The following is a 26,532-nucleotide window of genomic DNA, read 5'->3' on the forward strand; positions in this document are numbered from 1 at the left end:
ATATTATTAACAAATTATAACTTTTTAATATTTTAATCTTTTATACTAGAGTTATTTAGATACTACTGTTACAATAGTAGGGTAATCTGGATTGAGTGTATAATTACCTTTATCCCAGTGGGTTTTATAATTTTATATGTTTTCATGTTACTAAGTGTCCTTTCTTTTAAGCTGAAGAATTTACTATTTCCTATAAATCAGCTCCATTACTCATGAAGCCCCTCATCTTTTGTTTGTCCAAGGAAGTTTTTGTCCCTTCATTTCTGAAGGCCATTTTTGGCAGGTAAAACATTCTTGGTTGGTAGTACAGTCATGCACTGCATAAAGACATTTTGGTCAGCGATGGACCACATATGTGACAGTGGTCTCATAATGATGCTTAAAAAATTCCAATCACCTAGTGACATAGCCAATGTAACATTGTAAAGCACATTACTCACATGTCGTGGTTTAAACCTGCACTATCAGTCATGTAACCATAGTACATATGATTATGTACAGTACAGATTATATACAGTACATAATGGATAATAGTAATAAGTGACCACATTACTGGTTTATATTATTTTTATACTATTTATATTATTTTAGAGTGTATTCCTTCTACTTACTAAAAAAGACGAGTTAACTCAAAAACAACCTCAAGCAGATGCTTCAGAAGAGATTCAAGACAGTGATATTCATGATCCTAAGCCTGTGTAGGCCTAGATTGGTGCATATTTGTCTTCGTTTACAACAAAAAAGTTTAAAGAGTAAAATCGGGCAGGCAAACTGGGCCTTGAAAGTAGGCTACTGAGTTAAGAAGACAGAGTCCTGGAAGATTTGCAGCAGGTTTTGATGACTTCACATACACAGCTAAGTGTACTAAATGTTGTTCTGGAATGTCACCCTTTTATTATGAAATGCAAATATGCTCACCTTTATGGTCCTTAGGAGTTACTCCTTTTTATTGTAAGTAATTTAGGGATATTAACTCAGCCCAACCCTATGAAGTCTGTCCTATTCTAACAATGAGGAACGCGAGGTGCTATACAAGATATTCCAAACTCATCTTGAAGATTTCTTATTCTATACCAGACTCAGCTATTTCCCCAGTGAGTCCTGGTTTCTGTCACAGGTAAATGATATTCAGAGAGTTTTGCACTTTAGAGGCGCATTCCTCCTGAGCCGTTAGCAGTCATAAGCCTTTTCAGTGGTTCAGGCTAGAAAAAAGTCCAATAAGAAAAAATGAAAAATGCATACTATATTTCTAATTTGAGGATACACTGTGTTCTTGGATAAGGAGACAAATTGTAACTAAACTCTATGTGTGTGTATACTCTTTAGTATGAAGAAGCTTCCGAGCCTGCTAGTGTTGAATATCTAGCAGGCCTAGACTCTAATGGCTTCTGTTTTCTCCTTTAGCTCTGCCTGCTTAGGACTCTGCCCAGCCAGGAAGGAAATCTACAGGAGGAAGAATGGCTGCAGGGTGGCTGACAACCTGGTCACAGGTACACAAGAAATTTCTCGATTTCCAAAAGCACACTGCCATTCCTGAAAAGAACACATCCCTTGCCCCTGACCTGAAGCTTCACAGCCCAGTCTGAGCTGGCTTCATCTTCCACAGTTCCCAGGCTGCTGCATGTGGAAGAGGGAATCCCTGGGAAAGGCTTGTGTTCCCACATTTGTTAACGTTCTCCAGATATTATTCCATATTTTTGAGTATGAATTCCATACTTGAGTGAGTGCTGTAAACAAAGACTTTTACTAGGAAAACTGTTGATCGATCATTTCTCAAGTATTTCTTGCATTCCTACAGTATGCCCTATCTATTCTGGATCTGAATAAGACCAAAAGAGTCCTCACAGCCTGACTGTGCAAAGATCAAGCCAACCATATTTTAGAAAAGCTGTTTTGACCATGACCCTGAATGAAATGGCCCAGGGAGTAGGATTTAAAGAGAGTTCTGAGAAGTCAGCTTTAAGGCAAATTAATAGAAGGCCTCTGATGTATGTCTGAGTTTCCAGTGCCCTGGGTCTTCTCTGCAGTCCTGTCAGCCTCACCCACCATTCTCCTGGTATATTGTCAAAAATGGTCATCGGCTGAGCCAGCATATGTATGTGATGTTTTAGAACTCCGTGACCTTCCAGGAAGTGGCAGTGGACTTTTCCCAGGAGGAGTGGGCATTGCTGGACCCTGCTCAAAAAAATCTATACAAAGATGTGATGCTGGAGAACTTTAGGAACCTGGCCTCAGTGGGTAAGGCTGGCCTCTTTCCTTCATTTGTTTATGTAGCAGATAGTTCTTAAGCGCATATTGTATTCCAGAATCTGTGAAAAGAATGGCAATACAGTGGTTAACCGCAAAATGAATGGTCCCTGCCCTTGAGGGGGCAGTCCAGTGGCTTCCCATGAAAATGTACTGATTTCATTTTCTCTATCACTAATAGCTTTAGGTAATTTGTGATCTGTGTCTGATCTTGTGTATAGGTTTCAAGGGTCACTTCCGTATAGGGCATGGACTATGCTTTTTGGTCTTTGTGAAAGAAAGAACTCAGCTCTGATTGTTTCGCTGTTCCTAAAGCTGCACTTGACTATTTTAGCAGTACTTTAATTAAAGTCAAAGTATGGCAGTCAGTTTTGTGGAATATTTAATTCTCACACATTTCTCCCACATCCTCTCTTTCTGCACGAGCAGGGTATCAGCTCTGCAGACACAGTCTGATCTCCAAGGTGGATCAAGAAGAGCTGAAGACAGATGAAAGAGGAATTCTACAAGGTGACTGTGCAGGTGAGCCCTGGGCAGAACAGAGTACGGCCTTGGCCATTGAGGGTTGGTACATTTGGGAATGTCACTCAGTGCAGGAAAAGAAATCTGAGGCCATTACATGAGCTTCCTTCCTGTTTCACCATCTGTCCAATCATTCATGTGTTAATTTGGTCTCTGAGAAAAGTTTTAACCCCTCCTTAAATGTAACATTTCCATGAATGCCTTTTGTTTAGTTCTCCCTATTTTCCAGATAATACTTATTTCCCAACCTCCACAATCCTTTCCAACTAAAATACCTCCCATTTCTACTGCTTGTTCCTATCACTGGTGAATCACTGGTTGTGTCTTCTCTCTCACATTTCTCTACTTGCAAGATACTATTTCAAAACAAATCTATAGGGTCTCGCTTCCTTTTTCTTTCATCTCAACCTTTTCTCCCAATAATTATAAAAATTTTCCTGTGCTATTTCAGACTGGGAAACTCGACTTAAATCAAAAGATGCAATTGCTGTGCAGAACATGCCTGGGGGAAAAACATCCAATGGCATAAACATGGTAAGAGTTACTAGGAATTATTCCTGGTCTTTGTAGAAGTCTGGGAATTTCAATGAGTTAAAACATCAGCACCCAAAGCAGGGGTAAGAAGAGTTCAGGCACCAAGCTTTCACCAGAAAGCTATCTCAGGAGAGAGTTCATTTTCATGAAATTGGAGAAATGTGTAAACCTAGGTTAACACTTGCTGGCTCACAGAGAATAACCACAAGTAAACATTTACTTAAATATGATTTTAGTGTTAAGTATTTAGTACATAATTCATTCATTCTTCACTCAGTATTAGAAAAACTATATTAAAGAAGCCCTTTGCTGGGAAGGAATAGAGCCTTGGATAGAGGACTAGGCTTATTCAACTCAAAAAAGCTAATAGGGCAAAAGTCATGTGCACATACTGAAAATGGTAAACATGTCAGTTATGATCATGTGCTTCCTATATATGGCAGAACCCTCATGGAAGAGAATTCCTGTGAATAAGGTGAAAGTGAAAAAGCCTTTAGTCACCACTTACTCCCTTTTCAATAGGCAGAAAATCAACCTGGTAAGAACTCCCTGGAGTGTAACCATTGTGGGAAATTCAGAAAGAACACTCTCTTTATTTGTACAAGATATTGCAAGGAAGAGAAATGCTATAAATATACAGAGTATGGCAAAGTCTTCAACCATCCCTCAACTCTTAGGAGTCATGTGAGCATTCACATTGGAGAGAACACTCTTGAATTTACTGATTGTGGAAAAGCTTTCAATCAAGAGTCATCCCTTGGGAAACACTTAAGAACTCCCACAGGAGAGAAGTGTCATGAGTATGATCAATGTGATATGTCCTTTAGCCTACACTCTTCCTGCTCAGTACATGAGCAAATACCTACTGGAGAGAAAGGCGATGAATGCAGTGACTATGGCAAAAGATCTCCCCTTAGTGTCCACAGAAAAACTGGTAGTGTGGAGGAGGGTCTGGAATGTAATGAACATGAGAAAACTTTCACTGACCCTTTGTCCCTTCAGAACTGTGTCAGAACTCACACTGGAGAGATGCCCTATGAATGCAGTGACTGTGGGAAAGCCTTCATTTTTCGGTCTTCCCTTAAGAAACACATGAGATCTCATACTGGAGAGAAGCCTTATGAGTGTGATCACTGTGGAAAATCCTTTAGCCAGAGCTCTCATCTGAATGTGCACAAAAGAACTCACACTGGAGAGAAACCCTATGACTGTAAAGAATGTGGGAAGGCTTTCACTGTTCCTTCATCCCTTCAGAAACATGTGAGAACCCACACTGGAGAGAAACCGTATGAATGCAGTGACTGTGGAAAAGCCTTCATTGATCAGTCATCCCTTAAGAAACACACACGCTCTCACACTGGAGAGAAGCCTTATGAGTGTAACCAGTGTGGAAAATCCTTCAGCACAGGCTCTTACCTTATTGTGCACAAGAGAACTCACACTGGTGAGAAAACCTATGAGTGTAAAGAATGTGGGAAGGCCTTTAGGAATTCCTCTTGCCTGAGGGTACACGTGAGAACTCACACTGGAGAGAAGCCTTATAAATGTATTCAGTGTGAAAAAGCCTTTAGCACAAGCACTAACCTTATAATGCACAAGCGAATCCACACTGGCCAGGAACTCCATGAATGAAATGATGACAGGAAAGTGTTTGTTGCCCCTCATGCCTCCTTTCTCACTTTAGAACATACATTGCAGAGAAGCCCTGTTACGGCCACATGGAAACAGCCTTCTGGCCCAACTCTGGCTGGCTGTTACACTGGGACAAACCTTATAAATGTTATAGTGCTGATTGTTTTTGTCAGTGAGTATTTCATTCTTATATGTGTCACAACTTATGTAGATCTTATAGTTACCTTTTCAGTTTAATTCCATTGTGAACAGAATACATGGTCTTCAATATGTAGATTCTTTGTGATACAGATTTGAACATAATTGCTGGACACGGATGTACTGAGGCAGACAGAACTAGTTGCTGTCTCAATATCCATTCCTCCCTTCTTTAAGTAATAAAATTTACTATTTAGTTCAACCTGGCAATGTGGACAGTTTTCACCCAGCTTTCCTTACAGTTTTCCTTACAAATGTGTCCACATCCCTAGCCCATGCAAAGTAGGCAGAAGTCACTGGATACAGCTTCTGAGGAAGCTCATGGAAATGGGAATATCTCATCTGGCGTTTTTTTTCTTAACTATTTACCCTCTGTCTTATACCTTATTTCCTAGAAAATATATACACCAAGAGGAGGCCAGAGAAAAGATACTAAATGAAACAACAGGGGAGATGCAATATTATCTAGTTGCACTAATCCTGTATTGCTTATCTCTGGGTTTCATGTTACAAGAGAAAAATTAACAGCCATGTGGTTTAAACCACTCTTGTGGGAAGTTCCTCTTTCAGCTGATTTCCGTCCCAACTGTTATGTCTGTGTTTTCTAAGGCAGAAGGATCACTTAAGCCTAGGAGCTTAAAATCAGCCTAGGCAACACAGACCCCATCTCTACCAAAAAAAAGAATAATTAGCTGGGTACTGGCTGCACACCTGTAGCCTCAGCTATTCTGGAGGCCAGAGGCAGGAAGATCATTTGAGCCCAGAAGTTGAGGATGCAATAAGCCATGTTTGCACCATTGTACTCCAGCCTGGAAAAGAGTGTGAGACCCCAACTCTTTAAAAAAAAAAAAAAAGTCATCTATTTACAAACTTTGTCTTCTGATCTCTATAATCGAGAGTGGTATTGTGTCCGGAATTGGTGGGTTCTTGGTCTCACTGACTTCAAGAATGAAGCTACAGACCCTCATGGTGAGTGTTACAGTTCTTAAAGATGGTGTGTCCGCAGTTTCTTCCTTCTGGTGGGTTCGTGGCCTTGCTGGCTTCAGGAGTGAAGCTGAAGACCTTCGCGGTGAGTGTGGCAGCTCTTAAAGGTGGCACGTCTGGAGTTGTTCGTTCTTCCTGGTGGGTTCCTGGCCTCGCTGGCTTCAGGAGTGAAGCTGCATACCTTCAAGGTGAGTGTTACAGCTCATAAAGAGTGAGTGGCAGCAAGATTTATTGCAAAGAGTGGAAGAACAAAGCTTCCAGTGTGGAAGGGGACCTGAGCAGGTTGCCGCTGGCTGGCTCAGGCAGCCTGCTTTTATTCCCTTATCTGACCTCACCCACATCCTGCTGATTGGTCCACTTTACAGAGAGCTGATTGGACTGTTTTGACAGGGTACTCATTGGTATGTTTACAATCCCTGAGCTAGACACAGAGTGTTGATTGGTGCATTTACAATCCTTTAGCTAGACATAAAAGTTCTCCAAGGCCCCACTAGACTCAGGAGCCTAGCTGGCTTCACTTAGTGGATCCCATGCTGGGGCTGCAGGTGGAGCTGGCAGGTGCCAGTCCTGCGCCGTGCACCCATACTCCTCAGCCCCTGGGTGGTTGATGGGACCGAGCACCGTGGAGCAGCGGTCAGCGTTGGTCAGGGAGGCTCGGGCTGCACAGGAGCCCACCATGGAGTGGTTGGGGCATGGTGGGCTGTAAGTCCCAAGCCCTGCCCCACGGGGAGACAGCTTAGGCCCAGCGGGCTGGCACTGCTGGGGGACTGGGTGCACCCACCACAGCTGCTGGCCTCGGTGCTAAGCCCCTCACTGCCCTGGGCCAGCAGAGCCCATGCCTGCGGGAACTCGCACTGGATTATGAGTACTGCGCACAGCCCTGGTTCCCACCTGCACCTCTCCCTCCACACCTCCCCACAAGCAGAGGGAGCTGGCTTCAGCCTCAGCCAGCCCAGAGAGGGTCTCCCACAGTGCAGTGGCGGGCTTAAGGGCTCCTCAAGTGCCGCCAGAGTGGACGCCGAGGCCGAGTAGGCACTGAGAGTGAGGGCTGCTGGTACATTGTCACCTCTCAGTATGTTAAGACATCATACTATAACCATGGTTTTTCTAATTTTTTCAGAGTGGACGCCGAGGCCAAGTAGGCACTGAGAGTGAGGGCTGCTGGTACATCGTCACCTCTCAGTATGTTAAGACATCATACTATAACCATGGTTTTTCTAATTTTTTTTGTTGTTTTTGAGACGTAGTCTTGCTGTGTTGCCCAGGCTGGAGTACAGTGGTGTGATCTCAGCTCACTGCAACCTCTGCCTTCCGAGTTCAAGTGATTTCTCGTGTCTCATCCTCCCAAATAGCTGGGATTACAGGCACATGCTACCACGCCTGGCTACCTTTTTGTATTTTTAGTAGAGGCAAGGTTTCACCATGTTGGCCAGGTTGGTTTCGAACTCCTGATCTCAAGTGATCACCTGCCTTGGCCTCCCAGAGTGCTGGTATTACAAGTGTGAGCCACTGCACCCAGCCAAATTGGTTTTTTTTTTAATTTATCTTTCTAGGCCAGTGCAGTGGTGCATGTCTGGAATCCCAGCACTTTGGGAGCAGAAGGCAGGCAGATCACTTGAGCTTACCAGTTCAAGCCCAGCCAATGAGTTGAAACTCCATCTCTACAAAAAATACACACACACACACACACAAATTAGCCAGGTATAGTAGTGTGCTACTCAGCAGGCTGAGGTTGAGAGGATCACCTGAGCCCAGGAGGCAGAGGTAGCAGTGAGTCGAGATCATGCCACTGCATTTCTGCCTGGGCCACAGCGAGACTATCTCAGGAAAAAATAAAAATCTGTTTCTCATTTTTTGGGGGCATTACAATTGGGTACAAATAGGTTTACTCATTTTATGTTTCTGGCAAATTGTCCTATTACTCTTATCTAGTATCCATAGATTTCCCGTAATGATTTTCATTAATTTACTTGATATAAATGTGAGCTACTGACTTAGAAATGCCATTTTCTCAAACTGTAAGGACAACCAGGAGCAACTTTTTCTCAGCGTTACATCAGTTACACTGTTGCTTACAATAGCATCCACCAGCTATGGTCATCTTTACATCCCACAACTTGTCCTCTCTTATTGATGCCTTTATGAGTTCTTTCATAAGACATAGGTGAGTAAGATGTTTGCTGGGGAATAGACCCAAACATTCAGGCTAACCATCTGAAGTTTCTCGGGGTTTAGTTGTCTGGAGCTTGCCAAGATATTCCCTCTAAAGTGAAAGGAAAATTGCTGCAATTTGTGCTACTAACAACAAATAGCACAATGCTTAGTAAGTTTTTTTGGTTTCTGGAGGCACTATATTGACACATCCGACCCATCTGCAGATGACTCTATTAGTGAAGTCTCTACCCTACAGAAAAGAAGCAATATGACAACACTTTGAGAATTTGGAGAAACAACACATTATGGGCCAGGCACGGTGGCTCACACCTGTAATCCCAGCACTTTGGGAGGCCGAGGTGGATGGATCACCTGAGGTCGGGAGTTCGAGACTAGCCTGACCAACATGGAGAAAACCTGTCTTTACCAAAAATAAAAAATTAGCTGGGGATGGTGGCGCATGCCTGTAGTCCCAGCTACTTGGGAGGCTGAGGCAGGAGAATCACTTGAACCCGGGAGGTGGAGGTTGTAGTGAGCTGAGATTGCGCCACTGCACTCCAGCCTGGGCAACAAGAGTGAAACTCCATTTCAAAAGAGAAAAACAACACATTCTGGCAATATATGAGGGCAGGATAACAAACTCAGACAAGGACAGAATAAAGCCTGAAAACTTTCAAAAATAGTTTACAAGATAGAGGGAAACTTTCTGTTTTGAGATGGAGTGTTGCTCTGTTGCCAGGCTAGAGTGCAGTGGCGTGATCTCAGCTCACTGCAACCTCCGCCTCCTGGGTTCAAGTAATTCTCCTGCCTCAGCCTCCAAGTAGCTGGGACTACAGGCATGCGCCACCACACCCAGCTAGTTAGAGATGGGGTTTCACCATGTTGGCCAGGATGGTCTCGATCTCTTGACCTCATGATCTGCCCGCCTCAGCCTCCCAAAGTGCTGAGATTAAAAGTGTGAGCCACCATGCGTGGCTGAAACGGGGTATTTAAAAAAAAAAAAAAAAAAAATTTAAATTTATCCAGAAATGCAAAGTTGGTTATACATTAGAAAAATCAATAAATACAATTCACTTTTAAAGTAGGCTTATTATCATTCACTCATACTAATAATTACTAGGCACCTAAAATGAATGAGGCAGTGTTCAAAGCATTTAACATATTATTGAAAAAATAGGATTATCTCAGTAAATATAGAAAAAGCTATAAAGAGGTATTACTGAGAAAAATCTTTCAAAATATAAACACTATATAAAAATGCAAAAGTAAACAATAGTGGAAAATGAGTTTAAAATCAGGAAGATAATGGTATCCACTATTAAAAACACTACTTAGTATTTTACTGGAATCTTAAGTGAGGCAGGCTAATAAAAGATATTTTAAAACCTAAGGACCAGAAAAGTAGAAGTAAATCTGTCATTTATAATATTACCTTAATGGAAACTTTCAAAGGATGTATATGTAAATTATTAGAATTAATGAAAATGTTTAGTATCTTAAAGGTAAACTTGGAACTTATACTCAGGAATAGAAAAATTTAGAGGGTGATACCATTTATGAGAGCAACAATAGTATAACATACGGAAGAATAAATTTAAAACTTACCAAAATTGTTTTGAAGACAGTACTGAAAACATTAAAATGACCTAAACAAATTTGAGACATTCATAGGCCAAATTCTGAAAAGACTGAATTCTCCCAAACTGATTTAGATTCCAAAAGTTCCAAAGTTATACAGCTCCACTTCCAGATTGGCTGTAGACATTTACAGGAACCCACATTCATAGTGAATTAACATCTTCAAAGACCCTGGAAATCTGTGGACAAAAAAAGGAGTGAGAGAATTAAATGCCAGAGGATGAGCTCCTCCTAGAAGAGCAGAAATCAGTGGCTGGTTTCTTCCCTGAAGGCATTTTCCTGGTCTAGGAGCAGATTGGTGGAGAGCCAGGCCTGCCACAGGCAGAGGAACTTTATTGGAATATGGAGAGACCAGGGGGACATTATAATGGTCACAAGGCTAGTGTGACACTATAACATAAAACGGACTGTCTTTACCAGTGCTGCATGTCCCTATGATGATTTGCTGAGTGCATAGCAACAGCTGGTGTTGGGCCCTAACCAGGAAAAAAATGGATATCCCTGTTGTCTTGCAATGCTTAGATTCCACAGTCCTGCTAGAGGAAGTGATCTGAAATAGTCACAGGAAAGATCTTACTCAAGATGTTTGAAACCAGAAGTGAACCAAAACTAATTTTTTTCACATCTCAACCTCTGATTGGATCAAAGTTGAGGAGATTCTCATCTGAACTGCTTGACAGAGGAAATGGAGTGACTTCTATGTGAAAATATTTTTCGATTTCTATTGTTCTTCTAAACATAATATCCACATACAATTTAAAACATCACATGATGTGCAGAGCAGAAGGACAATGTTACCAATCATCAAGAGCAAACGGTCCAACAGAAATAGTCCCATAGATGATATGAGAAGTTAGAATTGTTACAGAACCAACAGGTTCGTATATCTGCTGTGTAGTAGCAGACCAATTACACAGACAGGGATTAAACAGAGTTTAATTACCACAGGGCGCCAAGTAAGGAGATAAGAGGAGACAAATCTATACCCCCAAGAAGTTCCAGGCTGGAGTTTTAAAGGGGATCAGGGAGGGTGAAGGACTGGAGAATTAGAGTTGTTGATGGTCAGAGCAAGCAGGATGAAGTCATCAGGATGTGGAAACTGGATTATTTGTTAAGTCAGCTCATGGGGCCCCTCAGACCAGCTGAGTCAATGGGGTCCTTCAGACTAGCTGACATGGTAGGTTTATCGGCATGTAAAAAGTGTGAAAGAATATCTCAAAGGAAAAACAATGTTTTATAATGGTCAAGTTATCAATAGAGGAGTTACGGGGAAGTATGATCTTGTAACAGGGTGATATGGTTTGCCTCTGTGTCCCCACCCAGATCTCACCTTGAATTGTAATCCCACCTGTCATGAGAAGGACCCAATGGGAGGTAATTGAATCATGGGGGTGGGTTTTTCCCACGCTGTTCTCATGATATGAATAAGTCTCATGAGAACATATGATTTTATAAAAGGGCGGTTCCCCTGCACACGCTCTCTTGGTTGTCACCATGTAAGTTATCCCTTTGCTCTTCATCCATGATTGTGAGGCCTCCCCAGCCATGAGGGTCTGTGAGTCCATTAAACCTCCTTCCTTTATAAATTACCTAGTCTCAGGGATGTCCTTATTAGCAACATGAGAACAGACTAATACACAGGGTCTACATAATTCTAGGACAGTAGGCACCAGTGAACTATGAAGGAGGTCAGAGATTAAACTTGATTAATGTTGAATGTGCTGTAAGCTTGGTTTTCCATCTATCCCCCTCCTTTCCTGATTAATTTTATAAAGTTTAAATTAAAAAATTCGAATGGATGAAAACACAGAATTGTAGGCTTACATCTGTAATCCCAGCACTTTGGGAGGCCAAGGCGGGTGGATCACAAAGTCAAGAGTTCGAGACCAGCCTGGACAACATGGTGAAACCCCATCTCTACTAAAAATAGAAAAATCAGCTAGGTGTGGTGGTACATGCCTATAATCCCAGGTACTCGGGAGGCTGAGGTAGGAGAATCACTTGAACTTGGGAAGCAGAGGTTGCAGTGAGCCAAGATTGTGCCATTGCACTCCAGGGTTGGGTGACAGAGCAAGACTCTCTCAAAAAAAAGAAAATACATAGAATTGTATTATCTAAGTGGAATCTATAAAGTAGAAACAGACAATCTAGAGGTAAAAATTCTGTAAGTGGGCCTAAAAGCAAACTAAACAGCAAATAAAGGTGGGGGAAGAGGGCAATCAGTGAACTCAAGGTAGGTTAACAAATGTGCCAAACTTACGGACACGGGAAAACAATGAGTGTTTTCTAAAACTGATTAAAAACATCAAACCAGCAGATTCAAGCTCAGCAAACCCAAGTGAGATAAATGCAAAGAAAACCACAATCAGACAGTTCACCATCAATCTGTTTAAAAAAAAAAAAAAGGGTCCCAGTGCAAGTTGGCCGAATAGGAACAGCTCCCAGCATGAGCAACACAGAAGACGAGTGTATGTCTGCATTTTCTTTTTTTTTTTTTAGAGACGGAGTCTTGCTCTGTCACCCAGGCTGGAGTGCAGTGGCCAGATCTCGGCTCACTGCAAGCTCCGCCTCCCGGGTTCACGCCATTCTCCTGCCTCAGCCTCCCAAGTAACTGGGACTACAGGCACCCGCCACCTCACCCGGCTAGTTTTTTGTAATTTTTAGTAGAGACGGGGTTTCACCGTGTTAGCGAGGATGGTCTCGATCTCCTGACCTCGTGATCCGCCCGTCTCGGCCTCCCAAAGTGCTGGGATTACAGGCTTGAGCCACCGCGCCCGGCCATGTCTGCATTTTCAACTGAGGTACCAGGTTCATCTCACTGGGGAGTGCTGGACAATCAGTGCTGGTCAGCTGGTGCAGCTCGACCAGCGAGAGCTGAAGCAGGGCAAGGCATCGCCTCACCTGGGAAGCGCAAGGGGGAAGGGAATCCCTTTTCCTAGCCAAGGGAAACACATAACATCTAGAAAATCAGGTAACTCCCACCTTAATACTGTGCTTTACCAAGGGTCTTAGCAAATACTGTGCTTTACCAAGGGTCTTAGCAAATGGCACACCAAGGGATTATATTCACACCTGGCCTGGAGGGTCCCACGCCCACAGAGCCTCCCTCATTGCTAGCACAGCATTCTGAGATCTAACTGCAAGGCATCAGGGAGGCTTGGGAAGGGGCACCCGCCATTGCTAAGGCTTAAGTAGGTAAAGACTGGGAAGCTCTAACTGGGTGGAGCCCACCGCAGCTCAAGGAGGCCTGCCTGTCTCTGTAGACTCCACTTCTGGGAATAGAGCATAGCTAAACAAAAAACAGAAGAAACCTCTACAGATGTAAATGACCCTGTCTGACAGCTTTGAAGAGAGCAGTGGATCTCCCAGCAAGGAAGCTGAGATCTGAGAACGGACAGAGTGCCTGCTCAAGTGGGTCCCTGACCCCTGAGTAGCCTAACTGGGAGATATCCCACACTAGGTGCAGATTGACACCTCACACGGCAGGGTACACCCCTGATACGAAGCTTCCAGAGCAAGAATCAGCAACACTCGCTGTTCAGCAATATTCTATCTTCTGCAGCCTCCGCTGCTGATACCCAGGCAAACGGTCTGGAGTGGACCTCAAGCAAACTCCAACAGACCTGCAGCTGAGGGTCCTGACTGTTAGAAGGAAAACTAACAGGACACCCACACCAAAACCCCATCAGCACATCACCATCATCAAAGACCAAAGGCAGATAAAACCACAAAGATGGGGAAAAAGCAGTGCAGAAAAGCTGGAAATTCAAAAAATCAGAGCACATCTCCCCCTCCAAAGGAACACAGCTCATCACCAGCAATGGAACAAAGCTGGACAGAGAATGACTGATGCGTTGAGAGAAGAAGGCTTCACTTGATCAAACTTCTCAGAGCTAAAAGAGGAACTACATACCCAGCGCAAACAAACTAAAAACCTTGAAAAAAGAATGGAAGAATGGATAACTAGAATAATCAATGCAGAGAAGTCCATAAACGAACTGATAGAGATGAAAACCATGACATGAGAACTACGTGACAAATACACAAGCTTCAGTAACCAACTCGACCAACTGGAAAAAAGAGTATCAGTGATTGAAGATCAAATGAATGAAATGAAGCGAGAAGAGAAGTTTAGAGAAAAAAGAGTAAAAAGAAATGAACAAAGCCTCCAAGAAATATGGGATTATGTGAAAAGACCAAATCTACGTCTGATTGGTGTGCCTGAAAGTGACAGGGAAAATGGAACCAAGTTGGAAAACACTCTGCAGGATATCATCCAGGAGAACTTCCCCAACCTAGCAAGGCAGGCCAACATTTAAATCCAGGAAATACAGAGAACGCCTCAAAGATACTCCTCGAGAAGAGGGCACTAAATGCCTACAAGAGAAAGCAGGGTATCACCCAGGAGAACTTCCCCAACATAGCAAGGCAGGCCAACATTCACATCCAGGAAATACAGGAAAGATCTAAAATTGACACCCTAACATTACAAAAGAACTAGAGAAGCAAGAGCAAACACATTCAAAAGCTAGCAGAAGGCAAGAAATAACTAAGATCAGAGCAGAACTGAAGGAGATAGGGACACAAAAAACCCTCCAAAAAATCAATGAATCCAGGAGCTGGTTTTTTTAAAAGGTCAACAAAATTGATAGACCACTAGCAAGACTAATAAAGAAGAAAAGAGAGAAGCAAATAGACGCAATAAAAAACGATAAAGGGAATATCACCACCAACCCCACAGAAATACAAACTACCATCAGAGAATACTATAAACACCTCTACGCAAATAAACTAGAAAACCCAGAAGAAATGGATAAATTCCTGGACACTTACACTCTCCTAAGACTAAACCAGGAAGAAGTTGAATCCCTGAATAGACCAATAGCAGGCTCTGAAATTGAGGCAATAATTAATAGCGTACCAACCAAAAAAAGTCCAGGACCAGACGGATTCACAGCCGAATTCTACCAGAGGTACAAGGAGGAGCTGGTACCATTCCTTCTGAAACTATTCCAATCAATAGAAAAAGAGGGAATCCTCCCTAACTCATTTTATGAGGCTAACATCATCCTGATACCAAAGCCTGGCAGAGACACGACAAAAAATGAGAATTTTAGACCAATATCCCTGATGAACATCGATGCAAAAATCCTCAATAAAATACTGGCAAACCGAATCCAGCAGCACATCAAAAAGCTTATCCACCATGATCAAGTGGGCTTCATCCCTGGGATGCAAGTCTGGTTCAACATACGCAAATCAATAAACGTAATCCAGCATACAAACAGAACCAAAGACAAAAACCACATGATTCTCTCAATAGATGCAGAAAAGGCCTTTGACAAAATTTAACAGCCCTTCATGCTAAGAACTCTCAATAAATTCGGTATTGATGGAACATTTCTCAAAACAATAAGAGCTATTTCTGACAAACCCACAGCCAATATCATTCCCTTTGAAAACTGGCACAAGACAGGGATGCCCTCTCTCACCACTCCTAGTCAACATAGTGTTGGAAGTTCTGGCTAGGGCAATCAGGCAAGACAAAAAAATAAAGGTATTAAGTTAGGAAAAGAAGCCCAGTTGTCCCAGTTTGCAGATGACATGTATATTTGGAAAATATCGTGTCAGCCCAAAATCTCCTTAAGCTGATAAGTAACTTCAGCAAAGTCTCAGGATACAAAATCAATGTGCAAAAATCAAAAGCATTCTTATACACCAGTAACAGACAGCCACATCATGAATGAACTCCCATTCACAATAGTTTCAAAGAGAATAAAATACCTAGGAATCCAACTTTTTTTTTTGAGACAGAGTCGCCCAGGCTGGAGTGCAGTGGCCGGATCTCAGCTCACTGCAAGCTCCGCCTCCCGGGTTTACACCATTCTCCTGCCTCAGCCTCCCAAGTGGCTGGGACTACAGGCACCCGCCACCTCGCCCGGCTAGTTTTTTGTATTTTTTAGTAGAGACGGGGTTTCACCGTGTTAGCCAGGATGGTATTGATCTCCTGACCTCATGATCCGGATGCCCATCTCGGCCTCCCAAAGTGCTGGGATTACAGGCTTGAGCCACCGCGCCCAGCTGGAATCCAACTTACAAGGGACCTAAAGGACCTCTTCAAGGAGAACTAGAAACCACTACTCGATGAAATGAGAGGACACAAACAAATGGAAAACCATACCACACTCAGGGATAGGAAAAATCAGTATCGTGAAAACGGCCATACTGCCCAAGGTAATTTATAGATTCAATGCCATCCCCATTAAGCTACCAATGACTTTCTTCACAGAATTGGAAAAAATGGCTCTAAAGTTCATATGGAACCAAAAAAGAGCCCGCATTGCCAAGACAATCCTAAGCCAAAAGAACAAAGCTGGAGGCATCATGCTACCTGACTTCAAACAATACTACAAGGCTAGAGTATCCAAAACAGCATGGTACTGGTACCCAAACAGAGATATAGACCAATGGAACATAACAGAGCCCTCAGAAATAATACCACACCTCTACGGTCATCTGCTTGACAAACCTGACAAAAACAAGAAATGGGGAAAGGATTCACTATTTAATAAATGGTGCTGGGAAAATTGGCTAGCCATAAGCAGAAAGCTGAAACTGGATCCTTTCCTTACTCCTTATATGAAAATTAATCTAAGACGGATTAGAGACTTAAATGTTAGACCTAAAACCATAGAAACCCTAGAAGAAAACACAGGTAATACCATTCAGGACATAGGCATGGGCAAGGACTTCATGTCTAAAACACCAAAAGCAACAGCAACAAAAAGCCAAAATTGACAAATGGGGTCTAATTAAACTAAAGAACTTCTGCACAGCAAAAGAAAATATCATCAGAGTGAACAGGCAACCTACAGAATGTGAGAAAATGTTTGCAATCTACTCATCTGACAAAGAGCTAATATCCAGAACCTACAAAGAACTCAAACAAATTTACAAGAAAAAAACAACCCCATCAAAAAGTGGGCAAAGGATATGAAGAGACATTTCTCAAAAGAAGACATTTATGCAGCCAACAGACACATGAAAAAGTGCTCGTCATCACTGGCCATCAGAGAAATGCAAATCAAAACCACAATGCGATACCATCTCATGCCAGTTAGAATGAGAATCATTAAAAAGTCAGGAAACAACAGGTGCTGGAGAGGATGTGGAGAAATAGGAACACTTTTACACTGTTGGTGGGATTATAAACTAGTTCAACCATTGTGGAAAACAGTATGGCGATTCCTCAAGGATCTAGAACTAGAAATACCGTATGACCCAGCCATCCCATTACTGGGTATATACATAAAGATTATAAATCATGCCGCTATAAAAACACATGCACACGTATGTTTATTGCGGCACTATTCATAATAGCAAAGACTTGGAATCAACCCAAATGTCCATCAGTGACAGACTCGATTAAGAAAATGTGGCACATATACACCATGGAATACTATGCAGCCATAAAAAAGGATGAGTTCGTGTCCTTTGTAGGGAACACGGATGAAGCTGGAAACCATCATTCTCAGGAAACGATCACAAGAGCAGAAAACCAAACACCACATGTTCTCACTCATAGGTGGGAATTGAACAATGAGATCACTTGGACACAGGAAGGGGAACATCACACACCAGGGCCTATTGTGGGGAGTGGGGGAGGGATAGCATTAGGAGATATACCTAATGTAAATGACGAGTTAATGGGTGCAGCACACCAACATGGCACATGTATACATATGTAACAAACCTGCATGCTGTGCATATGTACCCTAGAACTTAAAGTATAAAAATTTTTAAAAAGTAAATACATATATATACACATATATGTATATGGACATACACATATATTTTCAAAGTATATGTTCAATGTGTTTTTTTTCAACTATGATCTATCTATATAGGTGAAGCACCTCCAAATTAGCATCAATGGGTCCAGTTATTAATCTAAAAAAGTATAAAGAATATACTACTACCCTGAGATTTCAGACTTTGTGGCCATTATACATTATGTTAATAATTAGATCCATTGCTTTAAATTTACAATTATTTCATCTTAAAAGTTTTCTGGAGGCCAGGCATGCTGGCTCACACCTGCAGTCCCAGCACTTTAAAAGGCCAAGGCAGGAGGATTGCTTGAGCCCAGGAGTTCCAGACCAGCCTCCGTAACATAGTAATACTCCATTTGTATATAAAAAAAAATTTTTGTAAGAAGGAAAGTTTTCTGGAGATTGAAATGTATCCAATTTAATATCCTCTTTGCTCTCAGGTGTTTTACCAATGTTTCTACAATGAATGTGGAAAGGTTTCACAACAAAACCAATCTTTGGCCTTTCCTCCTTCCCCCTTTCTCTTCCCTTTCAGCAGAGTGTCCTTTGGGAAGGTACCCCTGAGGTGTGGGGGAGTGCAGGGGCCAGCATGTCCATGGTCAAGCTTTTGGGTAACAAAGTTGCCATACACACAAAGTTGCAAGTGAGGGTTTATAAGCCAATGAGGAAATGCTCTGAGGATAATGGAAGCTAGTCTTCTCACTAAGAGTTACAAACAGGAAAGGAGGAAGGTGAGAATAATGCCTGATTAATTGGAAATATTAGTGTAAAGCCCTGTTAAGATATAATATAGAACTCAAATTTGTGTACTTATATCCATGAATGCGTGTAGGTAGAAAAACATTTATTCTTTATCCCTGTTTGCCGAGAGGCCCTGAAAACAACGAATTCAAGGTAGCAATGAGCACACTTAGTGTCCACAATTGGTTTCTAAATACCATTATCCTCTTAAAGGAACTAGAGCTCTTGGGAAAAGGCTGACTCCAGGGCTGGAGAAGGAAAAATATGAGATAAGCCTAGAACATCTTAAGGTCAGAAAGTTCTCATGGAATGATGGGCCATATCAAGGGGATGTAGGAGCCAGTCGAGGGGGCGTCCACTGGCCAAAGCTGGGACAACTAGGGCAAAATAAGTAATGAGGACATGGGAACCCATGAATTCACACTGATATAAATAAATGAAACAAATAGGGAGGAGAAAAATCTCTAACCTAGAGCAGTATGACAAATGGGAAATCCAGAAGGCATTCCTTCTGGGGGGGGGGGGGGAAACTGCTGGGCACGGTGGCTTACGTCTGTAATCCCAACACTTTAGGAGGCCAAGGAGGGCAGATCACCTGAGGTTGAGAATTCGAGACCAGCCTGACCAACATGGAGAAACCCTATCTCTACTAAAAAATAAAAAATTAGCCAGGTGTAGTGGCGCATGCCTATAATCCCAACTACTAGAGAGGCTGAGGCAGGAGAACTGCTTGAACCTGGGAGGCAGGCGGAGGTTGCGGTAAGCCGAGATCACGCCACTGTACTCCAGCCTGGGCAATAAGAGCGAAACTCCATCTCAGAGAAAAGAAAAAAAAAACAATTTGGTAACTATTATTATAATAATTAATCCAGGCAAGAATCATTACTGGTACATGAAAGTTTCTAAGAGGAAAAGGATATTTACATAGTCTTAACACATTGCCCCCCTCTGCAAAGCACTTAAATATAACTTACCTTTAATTAATGCAGAGTTTTACAACTTTTCAGTAAAGAAAAACAAAAAATTAAAATTAAAAAAATTAACACACAGTGGAGAAACTTGCCAGACACCATCTTAACCAAGAGGTAACAGTTTATACCACTATTAGAAATAATGGGGAGTGACCGGGTGCAGTGGCTCACACCTGTAATCCCAGCACTTTGGGAGGCCGAGGAGGGCGGATTACTTGGGGTCAGGAGTTCAAGATCAGCCTGGCTAACAGGGTGAAACCCTGTCTCTACAAAAAATACAAAAATTAGGCCGGGCGCGGTGGCTCAAGCCTGTAATCCCAGCACTTTGGGAGGCCGAGACGGGCGGATCACGAGGTCAGGAGATCAAGACCATCCTGGCTAACACAGTGAAACCCCCTCTCTACTAAAAAATACAAAAATCTAGCCAGGCGAGGTAGTGGGCGCCTGTAGTCCCAGCTACTTGGGAGGCTGAGGCAGGAGAATGGCGTGAACCCGGGAGGCGGAGCTTGCAGTGAGCTGAGATCCGGCCACTGCACTCCAGCCTGGGCCACAGAGCGAGACTCCGCCAAAAAAAAAATAAATAAATAAAAAAATACAAAAATTAGCCAGGTGTGGTGGCAGGTGCCTGTAATCCCAGCTGCTTGGGAGGCTGAAGCAAGAGAATTGCTTGAACCCAGGAGGCAGAGGTTGCAGTGAGCCGAGATCACACGCCACTGCACTCCAGCCTGGGCAACAGAGCAAGACTCTGTATAAAAACAGAAAGGAAAGAAAGAATGGGGAGTATTTGTGGATTTGGTTGGGAGTCTTTATGATCAGTGATGAGGTCTATTCACCTCTACTGTGAGATCACAGGGGTCAGTGGGGTTAGTGAGTGATATGGTTTGGCGGTGTCCCCACCCAAATCTCACCCTGAATGGTAATAATCCCCACATGTCAAGGGTGGGGGCCAGGTGGAGATAATTGAATCATGTGGGCGGTTTCCCCCATGCTGTTCTTGCTGAAGTGAATAAGGCTGTCAAGATATGATGGATTTACAAAGGGTAGTTCCCCTGCACAAGATTTCTTGCCTGCCACCAGGACTCTGCTCCTCAATCGCCTTCTGCCATGGTTGTAAAGCCTCCTCAGCCATGTGGAACTATGAGTCAATTAAACCTCTTTCCTTTATAAATTACCCAGTCTCAGGTATGTCTTTATTAGCAGCATGAGAACAGACTAAAACTGAGGATTTGTGAGGTTAGTGATGAAGGTCTGTAGGACAGTGATTAGGAATCTCTGGGGTAACATGTACATTGTGGGGTCAGTGATAGAGATTCCTTAGGAGCACTGATAGGGATTATACAGAGATCAATGGAGGAATCTCTGGTGCTGTGTTGCAGCTCTGTGGGGTTGGTGATATGAAGTGGGGTCAGTGATGTGCAGTCTGAAATGAATAGTGTGGCTATGTGGGGGTCAGTGATGTGGTTCCAAGGGGGCTTAGTGGAAATCCAGATGGTCAGTGATGCTGGGGAACGGTGGGGTCATTGATGGAAGGTCCGTGGGATAGGTCATTGGGAATTCAGAGGTAAGTACTGTGGCGCCCATGGAATATTTACCAGGGATGGAAGATGCATTAGGTAAGGTCAGGGTTGAGGATTGGTGATGGGGTGTGGATGTGTAATATGCCAGTGGTCAATAGGTTAGATGAGGAGGGCTATAAGGAACGCTATTCATTGTCTACAAGAATATATAGACACATATAGATAAAATTTAATTATATAGACACATATAGATTATATAGACACATATATATGTGTCTTTAATTATATAGACACATATAGATTAAAAGATGAATGAAGAAAGATATGCCATGCTAATGACAATCAAAAGAAAGCAGGAGTAGATAATATATTCAGACAGAGCAGACTTCAACTTTTTTTTTTTTTTTTTTTTTTTTTTGAGACAGAGTCTCACTCTGTCGCCCAGGCTGGAGTGCAGTGGCGCGATCTCGGCTCACTGCAAGCTCCACCTCCCAGGTTCACGCCATTCTCCTGCCTCAGCCTCCCGTGTAGCTGGGATTACAGGCACGTGCCACTACGCCCAGCTAATTTTTTTTTTTTTTTTTTTTTTTTGTATTTTTAGTAGAGACAGGGTGTCACTATGTTAGCCAGGATGGTCTTGATCTCACGATCAACCTGCCTCGGCCTCCCAAAGTGCTGTGATTACAGGCATGAGCCACCGTGCCTGGCCCAGACTTCAACTTTTTTAAATTACAGAGATAGGGTCTTGCTACATTGCCCAGGCTGGTCTCAAACTCCTAGCGTTGAGTGATCCTCCACCTCAGCCTCCCAAAGTTCTGGGTTACAGACGTGAGACCCTGTGCCTGGCCCAGAGCAGATGTCATATCAAGGAAAGTTATCTGGGATAAAGAGGGGCATAACTTAAAGAGATCAATATTCCAATAAGTCGTAACAATCCTTAATGTGTGTGCACCTAAAAGAGCATCAAAATGAGGTAAAAGCTAATAGAACTGCAAGGAGAAATAGACAAAACCACTATTATAGCTGGAGATTTAAATACCCCTTTATCGCCAGGCACGGTAGTGCACTTTGGGAGGCTGAGGCGGGTGGATCACGAAGTCAGGAGTTCAACACCAGCCTGGCCAATGTGGTGAAGCCCTGTCTCTGCTAAATATACAAAAATTAGCCGGGCGTGGTGGCACACGCCTATAGTCCCAGCTACTCGGAAGGCTGAGGCAGGAGAATCGCTTGAACCCGTGAGGCGGAGGGTGCAGTGAGCCGAGATCATGCCATGGCACTCCAGCCCGGGTGACAGTGCAAGACTCCATCTCAAAAAAATAAAATAAAATAAGATAAATTTAAAAATAAATAAATAAAAAATAAATACCCCTCTATCAGAAATGGACAGATCCAGCAGGGAGAAAAATCAGTAAAAATGTAGTAAAACTGAACAGCACCATCAATCAACTGTATATAATTAGCATATCTGATTACTTCATCCAAAACCAGCAGATTATACATTCTTCTTAAGCTTACATAGAATATTCATCAAGACAGACCACACTGTGGGCCATGAAACACCTCTTAACAAATATGAAAGAACTGAAATAATACAATGTACGCTCTCAGATCACAACAGAATTAAACTGGAAACTAATCAAAGACAGCTAAAAAAAATCTCAAAATACTTGAAGATCAAATGGCACACTTCTAAATAACAAATAGGTCAAACAAGAAATCTCAAGAAAACTTTAAAAAACTTGCACTGACAGCAGATACAACTTAACAAGATTTGTGGGGTGCAACAAAAGCAGTTCTTAAGGGGAAATTTATAGCACTGAATGGTTAGTTAGAAAAGAAACAAGATCTATGTCAATCATCTAAGCCTCCACCTTAGGAAACTGGGGAAAAAAACAAAAAAAAAAGCAAAGTAAGCAGAAGAAATAATCTCAGCACTTTGGGAGGCCAATGTGGGAAGATTGCTTGAGGCCAGGAGTTTTGAGAACAGCCTGGGCAACATAGCTAGACTCCATATCTACAAAAATTTTAAAAGTACCCAGGCACGGTGACACATGCCTGTACTCCCCTCTACTTGGGTGACTGAGGTGGGAGCATCCCTTGAGCCCAGGAGGTTGAGGCTGCAGTGAGCTGTGATCATGCCACTGCACTCCTGCCTGGGCAACAAAGCAAGACACTGTCTCAAAAAAAAAAAACCTCAAACAAAAGTCAATGAAATTGAAAACAGAAAATAGAGTAAAATCAACTCTACCAGAAGCTGGTTCTTTGAAAGGATGAATAAAATAAACTTCTTATCAGGCTAACAAAGAAAAAACAGAGAAGACACAAATTACTAATAGCAGAAATTAAGAAGGGACATCACTACAGATCTCATAAATATGAAATGGATAATAAAGGAATTTAATGAACAACTCCATATCCACAAATTTGAAAACCTAGATGAAATACATTAATGACTTGAAAAAAACAATATGCCTGCATTAGTCCGTTTTCATTGCTGATGAAGACATACTCAAAACTTGGCAATTTACGAAAGAAAAAGGTTTAATTGGACTCACAGTTCCACCTGGCTGGGGCAGCCTCACAATCATGGTGGAAGGCCAGGAGAAGCAAGTTACATCTTACGTGGATGATGGCAGGCAAAGAGAGAGCTTGTGCAGAAAAACTTCCATTTTTAAGGCAGTCAAAACTCATGAGACTTATTCACTATCACAAGAACAGCATGGGGAAGACTTGCCCCCATGATTCAATTACCTCCTACCGGGTGCCTCCCACAACATGTGGGAATTCAAGACGAGATTTGGGTGGGGACACAGCCAAACCATATAACTGCCAAAACCCACACAAGAAGAAACAGACAATCTAAACAAGTCTGTATCTATAAAGAAAAAGAATAATAACATTCCAAAACTAAAAGCACCACCAGGTCCAGATGTATTCACTGATTAATTCTACCAAATATTTAAGGAAGAAAGTAAGAAAGTACACCAATTTTCTACAATCTCTTCCAGAAGAAGCAGAGGGAATACTTTCTAACATTCCGTGAGGCCAGCATCACCCTAATACCAAAACGAAAGACATAAAAAGAACAGAGAACTATGGGCCAACACCATAGCTCACGAATACAGATACAAAAAGTCTCAACGAGGTCAAGCATGGTGGTTCATGCCTGTACTCCCAGCACTTTGAGAAGCCAAGGTGGGCGGATCACTTGAGTCCAGCAGTTCGAGACCAGCCTAAGCAACATGGCAAAACCCCATTTCTTTAAACAAACGAACAAACAACAACAACAAAAAAAACCCTGTATTAGGGTATTCCAGAGAAATAGGATCAATAAGATATATATAGGTATATACCACACCTTTCTTTCTCTACTTTTTTTTCACAACACAAGCAGATGACAATATTTGTGAGTCATAACAAGTTAAATGAAACAACATGGTTAACGTAACAAACTTCTCTATAAACTTCTCTTGATTCTCTAAAAACTACAATTTTTCCCTTGCATAAAACCAAATTAGACACAGAAAATGGCACATGTTCCCTTACTTCTATTAGTTACCTCCCACAATGCACACAGGTTTGACTTTAGGGGCTGATATGGGGCCCCACTCCTGGTGATACTGGTTGAGCTTACTCTCTTGGGGAGTGGGAGGAATAGGCTGGGGCTAGTTGCATAAGGGGGAGGCATGAGTGATGACCTGGTAGGAAGCCTCTCAGAATTGGGGGACTGAAGAGACCCTGGGGAAAACGTTAGCCTTCTAAAGGGAGCAGCTAGGAGGGGATCCCTTAGACATGGCGTTCTGGTCCCTGGAAGTAACATGATAACATGAGCCTGTAAAGGGCCATAAAGGCCTGTACATAAGGGATCTCTTTCCATTTTCCTTTTTACAAAATAAGTCTAATTGTAAAATATCATTATAATGCATAGAACCATATGTAAGCCAAATCTGTTAGTTTTCTAATCTGTATTGAACCCAGTGTTGCAACAGAAAATGAGTTTCTTCTTAAGACGACTTTGAACTTGCTCCAATAGCCTAAAAGACACTCCAGTGCCAAGTCCTCTGGGATGCTTGCTGTTGCCCCCAGGTCGACTAAGGATCTCTACAGGGGGTTTCAGCCTAAGTTTAGCAAATGTCTAGTTAATTTTCCCTTTTAAATTCCCACCTTCTGGAAAAGTGTAAATATAAATAGCAGGGTGTTGTAAAAGTGGATTAGGAGCTAAAAATGGGCCGTTGGATGTTGAACCTAATTTCCAGAGGGCTGGGCAGAGAGGGGCTAAACAAATGGTAACTGTAGAAGGGACGAAAGGAAGGGGGTAAACAGCATTGCCCAAAGGGAGACCTCAGAGGCCCTGACCACCTGAGAACCTACTCAATAGTGGAGACACCCAAAAAAAATATTCACGTGGCCCCAGACCTGCTTTAGCTAGTCTTCAATTTTGTGGGGTGTCTAAGCCCCGACTCCAGAGTCTACTCCCGCCTCCTACCTCACCGTCAACTTACTTTTAGCTTATAAACCTTCATATGTGCCGGGCGCGGTAGCTCATGCCTGTAATCCCAGCACTTTGGGAGGCCGAGGCAGGCGGATCATGAGGTCAGGAGTTCAGCCTGGCCAACATGGTGAAACCCCCATCTCTACTAAAAATACAAAAATTAGCCGGGCGTGGTGGTGTGCACCTGTCATCCCAGCTACTCAGGAGGCTGTGGCAGGAGAATCACTTGAACCTGAGAGGTGGAGGTTGCAGTGAGTGGAGATCGTGCTGTTGCACTCCAGCCTGGGCAACAGAGCGAGACTCTGTCTCAAAAAAAAAAAAAAAAAAAAAAAAAGGAAATGACAAGATATTAATACTTACTGAATCTAGGGCAATGGTGGTTTATTGTACTGGACTATTTTCTTCTGTTTGAATGTTTCCAAATTAACAAGGAAAATCCACTTGGAAACGGCTCTTGCTGTTTATGGTCAACCCAATTCCAATTTGTGATACAAAAACAAGTCTGCATGTTCTCTTTTTTTTTTCTGGAGATACTTGTGTTTTGAAGCTTAGAGATTTACAGGGTTCTGAGCTGAATACCGAGCTATTTACTTTTCCGTGACAGTAAAATTTGCATTTACATGCATTCATTCACCCATGCCTTTAATTGTGTCAGATGCCTGTACTCCCTAATAATGAGTTTCTAATCTCTCCACCTGTACATAATTTACCAAACATAAAGAACATCCCCCAAAAGTACAAATTCACCCAGTGTTCACTCAAAGTGGCTGGAATCCCCTGGTCGGGGAAGTCTAACCAGGACTCCAGCAAGAGATTTTCTTCCTTCTGCAGAAAGTCTGCAAAGGCTGATGAAGAGGCCTGGGAAAGGGGAGCGCGCGGACGAAAAAGGTCCCACCGAAGCTCCCTGCCCGCACTCCCGACCCGCCTTTTACCTGGACCCAAGCCTCTAGCGGGGCAGGTGGGAGTCTCGGAAGAAGTGCGGCAGCGGCAGGAGGTCCCAGGCGCGAAGTCCCGGAAGGCCGCAGGAGGAGGCGACCTGCAGGACGCTGCCCTTTGACCCCATCCCTACT

The 26,532-nt window shown here is 42.7% G+C and overlaps 2 protein-coding genes and 1 long non-coding RNA gene across 4 annotated transcripts in view; 2 read left to right on the forward strand and 1 right to left on the reverse strand.

Annotated features, from left to right (window-relative positions):
- Nucleotides 1-2,163, forward strand: part of LOC105480166 (zinc finger protein 559) — a 38,831-nt gene extending 36,668 nt beyond the window's left edge. Inside the window, exons 6-7 of the transcript XR_011617828.1 lie at nt 1,405-1,490; nt 2,112-2,163. The gene's annotated coding sequence lies outside the window, so the exon portion shown is untranslated. The remainder of the gene's footprint in view (nt 1-1,404; nt 1,491-2,111) is intronic.
- On the forward strand, nt 1,405-5,335 carry LOC105480602 (zinc finger protein 177). Of its 2 annotated transcripts, none has more exons than XM_011739716.2 (5): nt 1,405-1,490; nt 2,112-2,238; nt 2,677-2,769; nt 3,221-3,303; nt 3,826-5,335. In XM_011739716.2, exons 1-5 carry the CDS (start codon nt 1,458-1,460, stop codon nt 4,933-4,935), a joined length of 1,446 nt encoding a protein of 481 aa, XP_011738018.2. In that variant the 5' UTR covers nt 1,405-1,457; the 3' UTR covers nt 4,936-5,335. The 2 variants fall into 2 exon arrangements, with proteins under 2 accessions (XP_011738018.2, XP_011738092.1); XM_011739790.2 differs by having other exon boundaries at nt 4,306-5,335.
- An 860-nt stretch (nt 5,336-6,195) lies between these two features.
- LOC139360438 (uncharacterized) lies at nt 6,196-26,530 on the reverse strand. The gene is made up of 3 exons (XR_011617832.1): nt 26,395-26,530; nt 9,877-10,088; nt 6,196-6,298 (listed from the first exon to the last, which is right to left on the reverse strand). It is a non-coding gene; the product is annotated as an uncharacterized lncRNA (long non-coding RNA).
- Between the last annotated feature and the right edge of the window lie 2 nt (nt 26,531-26,532).

The sequence above is a fragment of the Macaca nemestrina genome, chromosome 20 (assembly GCF_043159975.1).
Source record: "Macaca nemestrina isolate mMacNem1 chromosome 20, mMacNem.hap1, whole genome shotgun sequence".
Taxonomy (NCBI): Eukaryota; Metazoa; Chordata; class Mammalia; order Primates; family Cercopithecidae; genus Macaca; species Macaca nemestrina.